The sequence below is a fragment of the Oreochromis niloticus genome, linkage group LG20 (assembly GCF_001858045.2).
Source record: "Oreochromis niloticus isolate F11D_XX linkage group LG20, O_niloticus_UMD_NMBU, whole genome shotgun sequence".
NCBI lineage: Eukaryota > Metazoa > Chordata > Actinopteri > Cichliformes > Cichlidae > Oreochromis > Oreochromis niloticus.
The window spans coordinates 5248106-5262089 of NC_031984.2; the positions used below are offsets into that span (position 1 = coordinate 5248106).

The 13984-nt window shown below is 42.0% G+C and overlaps 1 protein-coding gene across 1 annotated transcript in view; it reads left to right on the plus strand.

Annotated features, from left to right (window-relative positions):
- plxnb3 (plexin B3) overlaps positions 1 to 12220 on the plus strand; it is a 96570-nt gene extending 84350 nt beyond the window's left edge. The window contains exons 22-40 of the mRNA XM_019349302.2: positions 514 to 618; positions 708 to 869; positions 1026 to 1177; positions 1479 to 1579; positions 1795 to 2012; positions 2115 to 2293; positions 2660 to 2726; positions 3013 to 3159; positions 3239 to 3319; positions 4442 to 4520; positions 4695 to 4798; positions 4905 to 4992; positions 5169 to 5335; positions 5768 to 5928; positions 6025 to 6172; positions 6268 to 6332; positions 6482 to 6557; positions 6664 to 6738; positions 8258 to 12220. Of these exons, the coding sequence (XP_019204847.1) occupies positions 514 to 618; positions 708 to 869; positions 1026 to 1177; positions 1479 to 1579; positions 1795 to 2012; positions 2115 to 2293; positions 2660 to 2726; positions 3013 to 3159; positions 3239 to 3319; positions 4442 to 4520; positions 4695 to 4798; positions 4905 to 4992; positions 5169 to 5335; positions 5768 to 5928; positions 6025 to 6172; positions 6268 to 6332; positions 6482 to 6557; positions 6664 to 6738; positions 8258 to 8362 (2280 nt within the window). The 3' untranslated portion in view covers positions 8363 to 12220. The remainder of the gene's footprint in view (positions 1 to 513; positions 619 to 707; positions 870 to 1025; positions 1178 to 1478; positions 1580 to 1794; positions 2013 to 2114; positions 2294 to 2659; positions 2727 to 3012; positions 3160 to 3238; positions 3320 to 4441; positions 4521 to 4694; positions 4799 to 4904; positions 4993 to 5168; positions 5336 to 5767; positions 5929 to 6024; positions 6173 to 6267; positions 6333 to 6481; positions 6558 to 6663; positions 6739 to 8257) is intronic.
- Positions 12221 to 13984: the final 1764 nt, after the last annotated feature.

A 13984-nucleotide genomic window follows, 5' to 3' on the forward strand; every position in this document is an offset into this window, starting at 1 on the left:
CTGCTGTATGGATTTGTTGGAATTAGGAGTGAAGCAGCACACATGCATTTCTTTATCAAAGGTGTTAAGCCTATTTTTTTTTTACTTCACTTTAAACACGGTGTGATGCATTAACATGAACAAATGGGGCATATGTTGTCACTTTGCTTCCCTAACGTCTAGCAGAGCCACACAAAAATTTCCACTTCCTTAATTTTCACATAGTCAAATATAAAAGCATAAAAAAGGATGCAGATGATTGAAAATAAAGGATGAGGCTCTAGAGGGATTTGAATAGCAATTTACTTAAAAGAAAAGGAAGGGACTGAAAGGGTTTTAAATAAAAGGAGATTAAAAAAAAGCAGATTTTAACTGGAATTATTCCCGAGGCTGAAAAATGAGGCATACGTGCTTTGAAACCTGCCGCACTGCCTGACAGACAGAAATCCAGTGTGAATGAAGCCTTACTGAACAATTTTCCACTTCTAATGCTTGATGGAAAAACCTTTGTCTCTCTGCCCGTCTGTCTTCCAGGGTAAAAGCTTCACTTATTATCCAAACCCGGTTTTATTTCCAATCAACCGAGAAAATCTAGATGTGCCATTCCGTTTCAAACCTGGAGGAGTGATCGCTGTGGAGGTACAGCAACTGTCGTACGTGAATCCTGAGCCATGTGGAAGGAGTAAATTCAAATTTAACCTCCGTTTCTGTCTCTTTTCGTCCGTCAGGGCCAGGACCTGACCAGAGCCATGTCCAAAGAGGAAGTGAAGGCTTGGCTTGGAGATCAGGAGTGTGACGTGAAAACTCTGGACAGTACTCATCTGTACTGTGACCCTCCAGAGGTCCAACCACTCAGTGTGGATGACAGCAATGAACTTCCTAGCCTCAAGGTGACCTTTGGGTTTTGAGCTGTTGGCTTTTACAGGGATTCATATCCAAGGCTGAGATGCTTTTTAGGGATTTTCCAGCTCGGTGTGCACGGGCCAGTGCTTTACTCATTCTCACACTCAGCCTTTTTCACTCTCTGTCTGCATGTCTTCTGTTAGGTTTTCATGGGAAACCTGCAAGTGGACCTGGGATTGGTTCAGTACGACAGCAACTCTCTGCTGCCTGCTGTCCCATTGGCTGCTCAGATCGGTTTGGGGGCGGGAGCAGCTGTCATCATCCTGTCAGTGTTGGTCATCATCCTCATGTACAGGTAAGTATCCACCTGTGTCTGAAACCAGGTGTGTTTTTAGGCGACTTTTCTCTGCTGTTGTGACGAGGATTTCACTCAGCTGCAGAAAAATTATTTTGTTAAGTATAAAATCTTGTTTTGTATTTTGTTTCCTCTGAAACGCTTTATTTGTATTTTTGTGCTTTAAAAAAAAAAAGGACAATCACTTCATTTTTGTCTGCAGTGACATTTTAAAAGTCGACTCAATGTTTTTATGAGAATATTCTTCATCATTAATCTTCAGTTAATGTGTTTTTGTTTTGTTGTTTTTTGCTTTGTGCAGGAGGAAAAGTAAACAGGCTCTCCGAGATTATAAAAAGGTTTTACTGCAGTTAGAAACTCTGGAGATCAACGTGGGAGATCAGTGCCGCAAAGAGTTCACTGGTATGAAAACACATTTTAAATAAACTGCAAACCTTCGTATCGTGTTGGACTTTTCATTCATCTGGATTTCCTGATGGCAGATCTACCCAAAAATGTTAAAACTTTAAAGATTTACTGAGCCCTCTGTGTTTGATTGAATACATTTAAATTTAAACTCTTTAAGTTTTTGAAATCTGAAGCTGCCATTTGCTCCTCGTATACCTCTTGTCCTTCAGACCTGATGACAGAGATGATGGATCTGAGCAGTGATGTGGGAGGACCAGGAGTCCCCCTCTTGGACTACAGGATCTATGCAGAGAGAGTTTTCTTCCCTGGCCAGCAGACGGCGCCACTGAGTCGTCAGCTAGATCTGCCTGAGTCGAGGAGGCAGACTGTGGAGCAGGGCCTGCAGCAGCTCAACAACCTGCTCAATAACAGACTCTTCCTCACCAGGGTGAGTGGAGATCGTGGGAGGAGGCAGTAGAATGGTCATATGACGTCTAAGACTCACAGGTGACATTTTTTCTATATGCCTCTGTGTGTGTGTGTGTTTCAGTTCATCCACACTTTGGAGGCCCAGCAGGGTTTCTCCCAGCGAGATCGTGGCTATGTGGCCAGCCTGCTCACCATGGCTCTGCACGACAAACTGGAATACTTCACCGAAGTCATGAAGAGTCTGCTGCAGGACCTGGTGCAGCAGTATGTTGCCAAAAACCCCAAACTCATGCTGCGCCGGTACGTAAAGCAAAAGCAACTTCAGTCACATTAGAATAAGTCAACAGGAAGTGCTTTCAGGTTTAAATTTTAGATGTAGTTCCTTAAAAAGAACCAAATATTTTTATCACATCCAGTCAAAGTCTTTGTAGAAGCAGGCCTTGCCACTGGCCCCCACCTTAGTAACAGCTCTAGGTAGTTATTTTGACCATTTGACCAGTTATTTGGAGCAGGTCCAAAAGTTGACCAAATCCCTAAATAAGTGGAAAGATAGCCGTAATGTTAATTTCAGCGTTCACTGCGACAGTTTAAGGCTCAGATTTATACCTTCAGCTGGGAGGAGCTGTCTGTCCTGCTGATGTCTTGGCTTGCCTGTTTGTCTTTCAGGACAGAGACGGTTGTTGAGAAGATGTTGACCAACTGGATGTCTATCTGCCTCTATTCCTTTCTGAAGGTAACTGTCTCTCTGGCTCTGTCCCACTGCCTGTCCCATCTCAGCAGGTCGCAGTCCACATCCCAGTAGATTCTTTGATGTTTATTCCATTTTTCTTTTGTAATTACTGTTAATTCACATCTCAGCTGCTCTTTGGGTTTCAGCAGAGTGTATCCAGAGATTGATACATTTCTTTTTGAGTTTTGTGAATTAGAACCAATCAAAAATGTGAGATTGTCTCAGTATTTGGCATAAAGCTGCCATGCATGATGTTGGCCACTCGGTCACTGCTCTTTTTGTCTATCAGGAGGTGGCGGGAGAGCCTCTCTACATGCTCTACAGAGCCATAAAGTATCAGGTGGACAAAGGGCCGGTGGATGCTGTGACGGGAAAAGCCAAACGAACGCTTAACGACAGTCACCTGCTGCGGGAGGACATTGAATATTGCTCAGTGGTAACCAGAGTAACAGACATCACACTGATCTGCAGCTGAATCATTGATTCGTTTATGACAAGTTGTCTGTTTCTCTCAGACTCTGACAGTGCTGGTGAAAAACGGAGTCGAAGTTCAGCCATGTCCTGTTAAAGTGCTCGACACCGACACGATCACACAGGTACATGCTTATTTGTATGGTAGGGCGGTGTCTATTTTTAATGCCTTCACACCTTTTGGTTATACTGCATATGATAATAAGCAATAGAAGCTAAGCTGCTGGTGATAGAAGTTATTGTGGCTACAAATATATATTTGATTAGCTGAATAAACCTTGCTGTCCTCGCTAGCTGGCATAATTTCAATTCAATTCAGTTTTATTTATACAGCACCAAATCACAACAACAGTTGCCTTAAGGTGCTTTATATTGTAAGGTAGACCCTACAATAATACATACAGAGAAAAACCCAACAATCATATGACCCCCTATGAGCAAGCACTTAGGGCGACAGTGGGATGGAAAAACTTCCTTTTAACAGGAAGAAACCTCCGGCAGAACCAGGCTCAGGGAGGGGCGGGGCCATCTGCTGCGACCATATGCTGCTGCATAAGAAATAATAGATGATTATAATAATTACTAATGTTTCATCAAGGTACAACTGTTAGGTCATGCAAGCAGCTATCAATACAAGTGGCTACAGCCCATACAGCTGCAACTAAGGGCAGCTGTACTCTGTCAACACCGAAGTCCTGATGTTGTAAACCAGCAAGCTGGAAGGTGAAACAGGTGTTAAATGATGATTAAAGTGTTATTTTATCTAAACAGTATTGGTTATATTAATAATAGAAATAATACTGTGTGTGTTCATTTGCAATGTTCATTTGCAATGAAAAGCCCTGCAGTTAGTAATGCTTCTAAAGTTAGCCACCTTCAAATGTTTTTATCACTTTTAGACTTTTAGTTGAGTAATTTACATTTGAATTTGAATTTTCATTTAGGCAATTAGTCATTGGGAACATCCCTACCTTTTTATTTCTGGTTGCCGGAAGTCGTTGCCATCTTTTGTCTCAGTTTTCTGACCTTCTGCAATGAAGGTCTCGCTATCTTTCACAGCTCACTGAGCTCAGCTTCATGTTCCATCGATAAAAAGTGCCCTCTGGTGGCATGTTCTTTCTGTTGCACTACAATACAAAATTTCACTGCAGCATCTAATTTCAGATACATAGAAGTAGTCGTCTATATTCTTAATTCCACTGGGATTTCTAAATACCTTTGTCACTTTGCTGTCTGCTTGTGTTCAGGTAAAAGATAAGATCCTGGATCAGGTCTACAGAGGAGCTCCATTCTCTCAGAGACCATCAGCTGACAGTCTTGACCTCGGTAAACACCTGTCTCATCTATCTGTTGTTTGAGATGTCTGATATTAGGAGATTAAATTGGCCGAAGCATTAGTGGGTGTTTTAAATATTTGGTTGTGGATCTGAGAATGCATGGTGTCATCATATCCGTAGATCCAGACTGGCAGCTCATGTGTACCTGTTCCTTTGTTAATAGAGTGGCGTTCAGGCCAAGCAGGTCACCTGACCTTGTCGGATGATGATGTCACAGCAGTGGTTCAAGGTCGTTGGAAACGACTCAACACACTGCAGCACTATAAGGTGAAAACAACTGGCCAATCGTGTTCCATCACCACCTCCTTCTCTGCTCCTCCTTCCAGTTCTCCATCTCCTTGTTCACATCGTTCTCTGCTCTTTGGTTTTTCAGGTTCCCGACGGCGCCACAGTCGCTCTCATCCCTCGTTCTCAAAGTTCAGGTGGAGTGGGAGTCAACCAGGTCTTCCAAACTGGAGAGAGTAAGAAACACATCTTAACAGAATATCTCAGTATTAAAAATATAATGTAAAACCCTAAAATCTAACACTCCCAGAGATTGAAATTAATGTAGCACAAAAAAGAGGAAAAATAAAACTCTGTGTAAAAGTATGACACCAAAACATGGTGGCTGACTGTCTCTTTACGGTGGCTGCAGAAACGCCGATGCTGGAGGGTGAGGAGGAGGAGGGTCTGCGTCTATGGCACCTTGTGAAGAGCAGTGAAGATCCTGAAATCCCAAAACACAGAAAGAGCAGTATGAGGGAGAGAGAGAGAGCCAAGGCCATCCCAGAGATTTACCTGACCAGGCTGCTGTCCATGAAGGTAACACACATGTCCTTCCATTTAGGCATTGTGGGGACGTCAGACATTGTGGGGACCATTGATTCTGGAGGTTAAACAGCAAATTAATTTCACATGGTGGAGATATGTGCAAAATAGATGCGTGTGTGGGTGTTCTTATATTAGTGTGTGTGTGTTGTTGCCATACCATCTTCTACCAGTAGGGGCCGGTAATGAGTTAACTCTCGACCACACACCTCCACAGACTTGGTCTGAGGGGTGTGTGGGATAAACACTAAAACCTTTACAGGTATACCTGTTAAATTTAAGGTTATCTTTGTGGAGACTCGTTTATTTGGTCTCCATCCTATCAGGTAGCCGTCCTTGCCATGTGATGAGTACAAACAAATACACACCAGAGAACTGACCACCTGGCTATCTGTCCTTCTGCTTTACTTTTCTGTCTCTCACTAGGGGACATTGCAAAAGTTTGTGGATGACGTGTTTGTGGCGATACTCAGTACAAAGCGTCCTCCTCCAATCGCCGTGAGGTTTTTCTTCGACTTTTTGGACGACATGGCTGAGAAACATGGAATTGACGACCCAGAGACTGTCCACATCTGGAAGACCAACAGGTGAGGCACACATCTGGTTATCTGATCGAGATTTTCAACTCCCACAACCCTCTCACCCCTTTTACCTCTCTCTGACCCATGTCTGTCTCCCTCCAGTCTCCCTCTCAGGTTCTGGGTCAACATCCTGAAGAACCCTCAGTTCGTTCTGGACGTTCAGGTGACCGACAGCATCGACGCCGTTCTGTCTGTCATCGCTCAGACCTTCATAGACTCTTGCACCACCTCTGAGCACAAAGTGGGACGGGTAAGAATTCTCTTTCTCGTTCAGCCTGGCTATGTATTGGTTTTGGTTTTTCGGTTTTGTTTTCTAGGCTTCATGGTTACTTTCTCTCCAATCAGGACTCACCTGTAAACAAGCTGCTGTATGCCAGAGAGATCCCCAGATACAAACAGCTGGTGGAAAGGTGAGACAGCTTCCTGTCCCCGTTGTTTAACTCATAATACACTATAGAGAGACTGTTTTCATGCTGTGAGGAAGACAAGATCTAATTTAGCTGATGATTCTTTGAGCCTGAGAGCCGCAGTATTGATAACTTTCTGTGTATGCGCTCAGGTATTACAGTGACATCCACAGTGCTGCATCAGGCTGTTATCAAGAGATGAATTCCACTCTGACTGAACTTTCTGGGGTCAGTAAACACAGACTGAACAGAGCCTGAAATACTGAAATGAAATGCTGAAATTCAACTGTAGGAAAAACTGAAGTTAAAACTGTCTTTGCCTGTCTGCCTCCAGAGTTTTGCATCAGAAATGAACAATCTTGTGGCTCTCCATGAGCTCTACAAGTACATCAACAAATATTATGATCAGGTAATGCACACAGACACACACACACAAATACACATTTGTTTTCATATCTTATTGAAGACATCTCATTGACATAATGCTTTCCCTAGCCGCTTACCCTAACCCTAACCATCAAAACTGAATGCCTAACCCTGACCCTTACCCTATAACTAACCATAACAGTGACATTTAACTTATTTTATCCGATAAATAAACATTGTAAAATTCAAGTTTTTTTGTATATATGTATATGTATACGCCCCCCAACAGCCCTTTTGAATGTCTCCCTAATTCTGAGGTCTCAAGGTTGGCAAGTTAGCAATTATAGTAGCATGCCAATTTTCAGTCCTCACAAAGATGTCTAAACATTTACACACACACACAGGCTATGGGCTGGTAATGGATTGGATGCTATTGGGATGAATCTAGATGGACGGATCGATGGATGGATACTTTAATACTTTAATTTCCCTTGTGGCATCAATATTGTGTTACAGCAACAGGATAAAAATTAAAATAATGGAGTCTACAATAAATAACCAACATAGTTAAAATAAAAGTGCCACATATTAGTGAGGGCCTTATACTGTGAGAGAGTGCTACATGGTATTTACATAAAAGTGATAAAAAACAGTAAAGAAGTAAGACTGGGATTGTGAAAAGTAGTAAGAGTAGTGCAAATTGCAATAAATTAATACAGTATGTACACTTTAAACTATAAACATTACATTAACATTGCGCTATCATACTATGAACTTAGAAACAGCTATAAGAAAGTGTAATACAGAAATATGGGTGTGAAATCAGGTATTTTCACCTCTCACCGTATCTATTTTTAGCCCTGACTTTTTAAAAAGTATTTGTAAGTACATCACAGGTTCATTGTCAGGTTTACCTGATAACTTTTTGAAATTAGATCAAATAAAAAATAGATGATTGTATTTACAAGAAAAGAAACAGAACAGTAAATCTAATTTATCTCAACATCTGTTTCTAAATAAATCTAAATGCTGAAGTCAGTGTATATCAAAGTCATGCTGCCAGATCATTATCTGTTATCTGTTTATCTGATAATCTATGAAAAATAGCCATTTTATTTGTTTATATTTATAGTAAAAATAAAATATACAAGTAGTTTTGAGAGAAAGCTTACCTTATACTACAATATGTGAGTCCTCCACACGTCTTCTGATTAAAAAACAGTTTGTGTCTGAATAGTTCCTATAAGGTTTATTTACTGTGAACACCTGTAAGTTCTCACTTAGTACTTTAATTGCACTACAAATGTTTTATATACGTTTGCAGTGCATAACGTGTAGTGTATAAATAAAATACTTGGTAACAGGTGCACTCTTTTCTTCTGAAGTAATCATGAAGTATTCAGATTACATTGCATTTTTGCAATCCAGTGGTTAAAATGACAGATTACAAAAAAGAAACAAACTCCAAAGCAAACAAACATGTATTTGGTTATTAGCAGGTCACTACACTAATCTTACACTTCTGTACTTGTCCCCCTCTCTGTACTGTGTCTTCCGCTCAGATCATCATGTCTCTGGAGGAGGACAGTTCAGGGCAGAAGATGCAGCTGGCCTATCGGTTGCAGCAGGTCGCCGCCTTGGTGGAGAACAAGGTCACGGACCTCTGATGTCCTTTTATCTTAAATGAGCAGAGAAGGATGATGGAGGATGGGGATGAAGAATCATAAGAAACATCTTGACAAAGACTGAAGCAGTGGAAATGACTGGACTGCTGTGGCACTGTGTCTTCCTGCTGTGTGTGTGTGTGTGTGTGTGTCAGGATATATGAGCTTTTATAGTCCGACTCAGGAGATCCCAGGTCTTTAGATTTCCTCACAGAGCAGCAACAGTGAAACTAAAGTTAAACTAACCTAAACCAAACCTGAAGCCGCATTACGCCGACTGACACCAGCCTATGGTGGAGAACGACAATCTTACCAATTAGATCAGGGAATATCACCATCACCTGCTGCCTTGCACTATGTTTCCCAGAGTTCCCTGCTGTTCTACTGTCTGTGAGTCAAAAAGCACAAGTGAAATAGTTTCTACTCAGATTCTCATGTATTGATTATTGAGCTCCTGGTCGCAGACGTGCTGTTTGTAAGTTTCGCCTTTTCTACTGAAACCAGCAGCTCTGATGTTGACGATCTGGGCAGAGTTTTAAGAAGCGCAATAAAAGAACCAAAATCAGGGAGCATTTAAACCACGTTTCAGCGTGACTCCAGTTTCTCATTAACAGTGACCTGCTGGTCCCAGTCCTTCCAGCCTTCCTCAGTTGCAGGTGTGGGTCCAGACTGCTTCATCAATCTGTTTTGTATGAGTGCTGAATGTGACCAAGTGAGGATCTTTGTCAGAGATGAAAACAAATTTAATCCACATCTTTTTTAAACCGTTGACTCCAAGGAAGGGACTCCAGCGGTACCAGAATCCAGTGTGACAGTCCTCTCCCAGACTGACCCAGACGAACTTTAGCTTTAAGAAGAGTGAGAGTTTGAAGCTTAGTCTTCAAAGTAGACAGGGTGTCTGCTTCCCAAAGCCAAAGTGGGAGCTGGCTCTACTTCTCTTTCTATTTTAGGAAACTCTCACTCTAGACAATCCTTTTGATTTCACCAGATGTGTTCCACAGTGTCTCTCCACTCTGATATGCTGAAAGGAAAAAGTACTTTTACCACTTACAGAAGTAGTTATGAATCAGGTGGGTGTCATGCATGCTTATGCACACCACAACTGCAAACTTCAGCCACAGTCCTCGACCACATCAGCTGGTAGCTCAGCATGTTTTTAAAACTGCTTCATCCTGACCGCAGTTGCTTTGATGTGCAAGCTGCTTTGCAGCCCAGCTCCACCTTTCATGGTGCATCTGACTTCATCAAAGTGATATGTCTTCACTGACATATGCTCTGCCCTGTGCTGGGTCTTTATCTTGCTCTCCCTGCCTATTGCTGACATGCATTGAAGGATATGTGCTCTAATGTCATTTTATTTCTAATTGTTAGAGTTCATAGATTATTTTAATGTTATAAATAAACCCTTTTGAATTGTCTATTTAGAAGGGTTCATAACCGTTTTCCTGTAACTCCATAATGAAGCTAAGAAGCAGGTCATAATGGCTATTGTGTGCAAGAAACTGTCTAACAATTTACTCCTTGAAGGGAACCCTTGAAGCTCTTTTCTGTCATGTTTCAGTCCATGTTCCTGTCAGTACTCTTGCTGGAGCATTTTCGATGATTGCAGCTGGAGCTTCTTAGGACTGAAGGAATTGAACAAAAGTCCAGCTTACGAATGACTGATGTCCGTAATTTAGACAGTATTGTGCAGGTGAAAGGAGGCAGTGGTGGAGACGGAGACTGGAGTCACACTGAATGTTCAACTGAAACATTGAAGTCGAACCTGCTGAAAAAACAATCTAAAATCTGTGGGAGGAGTTACAGAGTGTGTGTGTGTGTGTTTGTGTGGTTGTGTCTGTGTGTGTGTTTGTGTAAGCGAGATAAAGAGATAAAGAGATAAAGAGCGGCTGTGTGCTAGCTAGTTACTAACTTATTGTGTGTACATACTGTAAGTCCTATTTATACTTATTTAATCCCAGCTGTGCCTTCACTCTTGCAGCTAGGTGGCGCTGTCTGTTCTGACAGCAGCCTTATTGATCATGTATCCCCCTGCTAATTGGGAAAATAAATCAGTTTAAATGCTTAACTTGTATTGAACAAGGGAAGGAAAAAAAAACAACAACAGCAACTTGCACAAACCCTGACAATATGCCAGAAGAACCCACCCCCAACAAACACAAACACAACAGAGTAAAGCCACAAACCCTGAGCACAAACAGCATGTACCACACTGTGCTCGGCTGCTGTTTCAGGTCACAGATTGTGGCGATTGTAGCTTCCTGTTTTTCTCTGCTTGGCGTGTATGTCCCCCAGCATTTCCGCTGAGTTGCAACTGTTAAAAATGTTTTTTATCATTAGGTGGACGCAGTGTACTTCAAGAACGAAGCTACGAGTAACTTGAAACACTGGTCCAGGTGTCGTGCCACGGTTGTTACCGGCTGCTGCCACATCCATTGTTATGGTAGCCGTTTGCATCTACTTTAGATCTGCAGAACTACACATGACAGGTGTTAGTTTACAGCTCTGATATCAGATCTGCCCGAATCTAAAGAGTGAAGTTTTAGAGATCGAAGGCTCATTTTTATTACCATTACCCAATACACGGTGGTAAAAGGAAATTGTAGACGTAGCTGCTGCATGCTACTAATGAAAAAAGGATGGACGATGAATTCAGCAGCATCGCAGCCTGAAGAAAAGACAAAAAAAGGAAGAAAAGAAAGAAATCTGGTGGTGCACCACTGGATCCTTCTGCATCGCTTGGCAGATGGCAGCAGGGTGAACAGGCTGTGGATGGGGTGGGTTTTATCTGTGCATGTATCTCACCAGTATCACTTTTACTGGGTAGATGGATGCTGCTGATGCCCTGCGTGGTTTTAATCACCAACCGCAGAGCTTTCAGGTCTTGGGCTGTGCACATCCAGTACCAGATTTTAAAACTATGGATGCTTTCTCATTCTCATCAGTATTGTAATGTTTATAGCACAAAAACAGTCGGAGCCCTCGAGGATCCGGACTTACTGCACATACCGGGATTAAAGGGTCGTGTAAATTCCGGGTCTTGGTTTAAAGAGTCGACGTCTCTCTGGATATTTGGATTCTGCCCGACATCACAGCTGGGTCTTCAAGGCAGCCATGTTGTTTCAGCTGTTAGTGTGTCGTCTTGGTCTTTGTGGATGGCGGTGACGCCCCCAGGTGCGTGTCCCCGGTGTTTATGGCCTCTGGCTGGACTGAATCTAGCAGGTGGACTCTGATGATGGTCCCCACTGCTGAACTGAACCAAACCAGAGACCTGAACCAGATTTTGCTGAACCAGTTCTTCCTGCTGGACTTTTCTTCTTCTTCTTCTATTTCTGACTCTGTGTTTTGCTTGTGTGCTTTTTGAGCCTGTGTTTGACCCGTAGTTGTAGTTCTTCGGTCACAATAGATTTCTGCATGCGTGTGTTGATGATGATGATGATGCAGATGCAGATTTATGGTGCTTCTTCAGTATAATTTTCTTTCTTTTGTTTTAAAGGTGAGGGGCAGGGCTTAAAACCTGCCTTGTCAGTGATGATGCGCATGTCACCTGATCTCTGTACAGTTTCATCCTCAGCTCTGATTGGTTGAGCTCTGTTTGTTACGGAATCGTTTTTTCTACTATAAGGGAATAAAAAATAAATAAAAAAACTTTAAGGGTTTGTATAAAAGAACTCCAGGATCAGTTGTTTCTACTGACTGTGTACAGTTTGCTAACAGTGTGTAAATGTGCCTGTAAATACCTGTCTGAGGATGATGATGATGATGATTCAGTCTGCAATGGAAATGTGCTTTTATTGTGAAAAGGCAGGAGGCCAAACACAATTTGTATCATGTAAAAATAAAGTTATAATTTTAACAGTTCTCAGCTGTGCTGTGTCGTCTCAAACTTCATTTCTGATGTCATGATGACATCATTTCTCATGACATCATCATGAGAAGTCTGGATTTTCTGTTTCCTGGGGGGGCACTAGCGAGCGCAAACGAGGCCCTCTGGAGCCTGCTGCATAAAACATTTTTCCTTCTGGATATTTTTTATCATGTTTTTGAAGGAAAAGGTGAGACAATATATTTTAATCTTTTTATGAATTATAATAAAAGACCTTTCTTTAGCTCCTAGGGTCGTCACAGCCCCATGACCCACTTTACAGCATCAACCATTTTGATTTCAGACCACTAAATGAGCAGCAGCAGAGATGTTGGTGCTGAAAAAGTCATGAACTTTTGCCTTCTCTCTCTCCTGTAGTTTGTGTTTTGGTCTCCCTTTGCTCCAAGGAGAAGGAGAGAACAGAACAGGACAACAGGCTTTCCACAACATGAAACCTCCTTCATCTCCTTCATTTTCAAGCTTTTTAAATAAGATATGAAGTTCATCAGCCTCCACTCTGCATGTGTGGATGAAGTGCACTGAGATACATTCTCCCTTTCAGACTCTCCTTCCCATCTTCACCTCACCGGAGGTACTCAGTCCATCCAAGCCTTCATCTTAATCTTCACCACCATCAGGGCCTAAACTCCGGGGGTCCTTTCCTAAATCCTGTCACTGCTGGGATTCCATTCTGCCATGATGGGTCATCAGAGTCCAGTGGCCAGATAGATGAATTAATTTCTCTGTCTCAATAGATTTTGTTCAGTTCTTCCAAATGATCTCTCCTTATTGAAATATCTGGCACAGCTGCAGTGTGCATCCTTTACTGTTATATTATTGCCTAATTACAGCTGTTTTTATGATCTCATCTCAGAGATTATGATAACATATGTTACAATATTTCATATTGAACCTTTATTTAAATTCGTAATAAGGCAATGTGACAAGATAGCATAACTTTCAGGTAAACAAAGGGCAGTAAGAATGTGTGACCATTCTTACTGATCAAAAATATTTGAAACTACTTCTAGAGAAAAATACTAATACTAATATTCCAGCTGTGTGTGTGTTGGCTCTTATATTTTCATCCTGGATTACAGCTCCCCTGGCAAACCACCTCTGACCTCCAGATGCACTTTTTGAACTTCAGCATGGCTCACAGAGATCAATTTCTCATCATGGGCGGAGATGAGACAAAAATGTGAGAAATGACAAAAGCCCTTTGATGAATGTAAGCATTCTGTGTGCACAAAACCCGCAATATACAAGTTCTTGAGCTGAATGCAACTGGAATCTGCCTCAGCATCAGCTCTGCTGCAGCAGATGCTGGAGGAAAATGAAGCCTGCCATCCCGCTGTGATTACAGATAGTGAATTAACCACATCCCAGCACACATGGGAGAAGTTTGCCTTCAGCACTTTATGACAGCAAGAAGAAGAAGAAAAGCTTTCTGACAGATATTCTTTCTAAGCCTGGCTAACATTGTGACAGGGTCTATTTTAACAGAAACCACAGCCAAGGAGTTTCGTGGCTTAAACCTAAACGGTGAATGCTGTGCATATATTCCACTGTTTAATCTCAGCAGTCCTGCAAAGTGCTTAACAATGTGTCTCTCATTCACGCAATGACAGGCGTGTCATGAGAAAGCAGCATCGTGCTCAAGGACACTTAGACACTAATAAATGAATAGAAATAGTAACTATGTGCACATGCATCCTATCCTGGTCTCCCAGTATTAACCAACATCAGCATCATTAGCA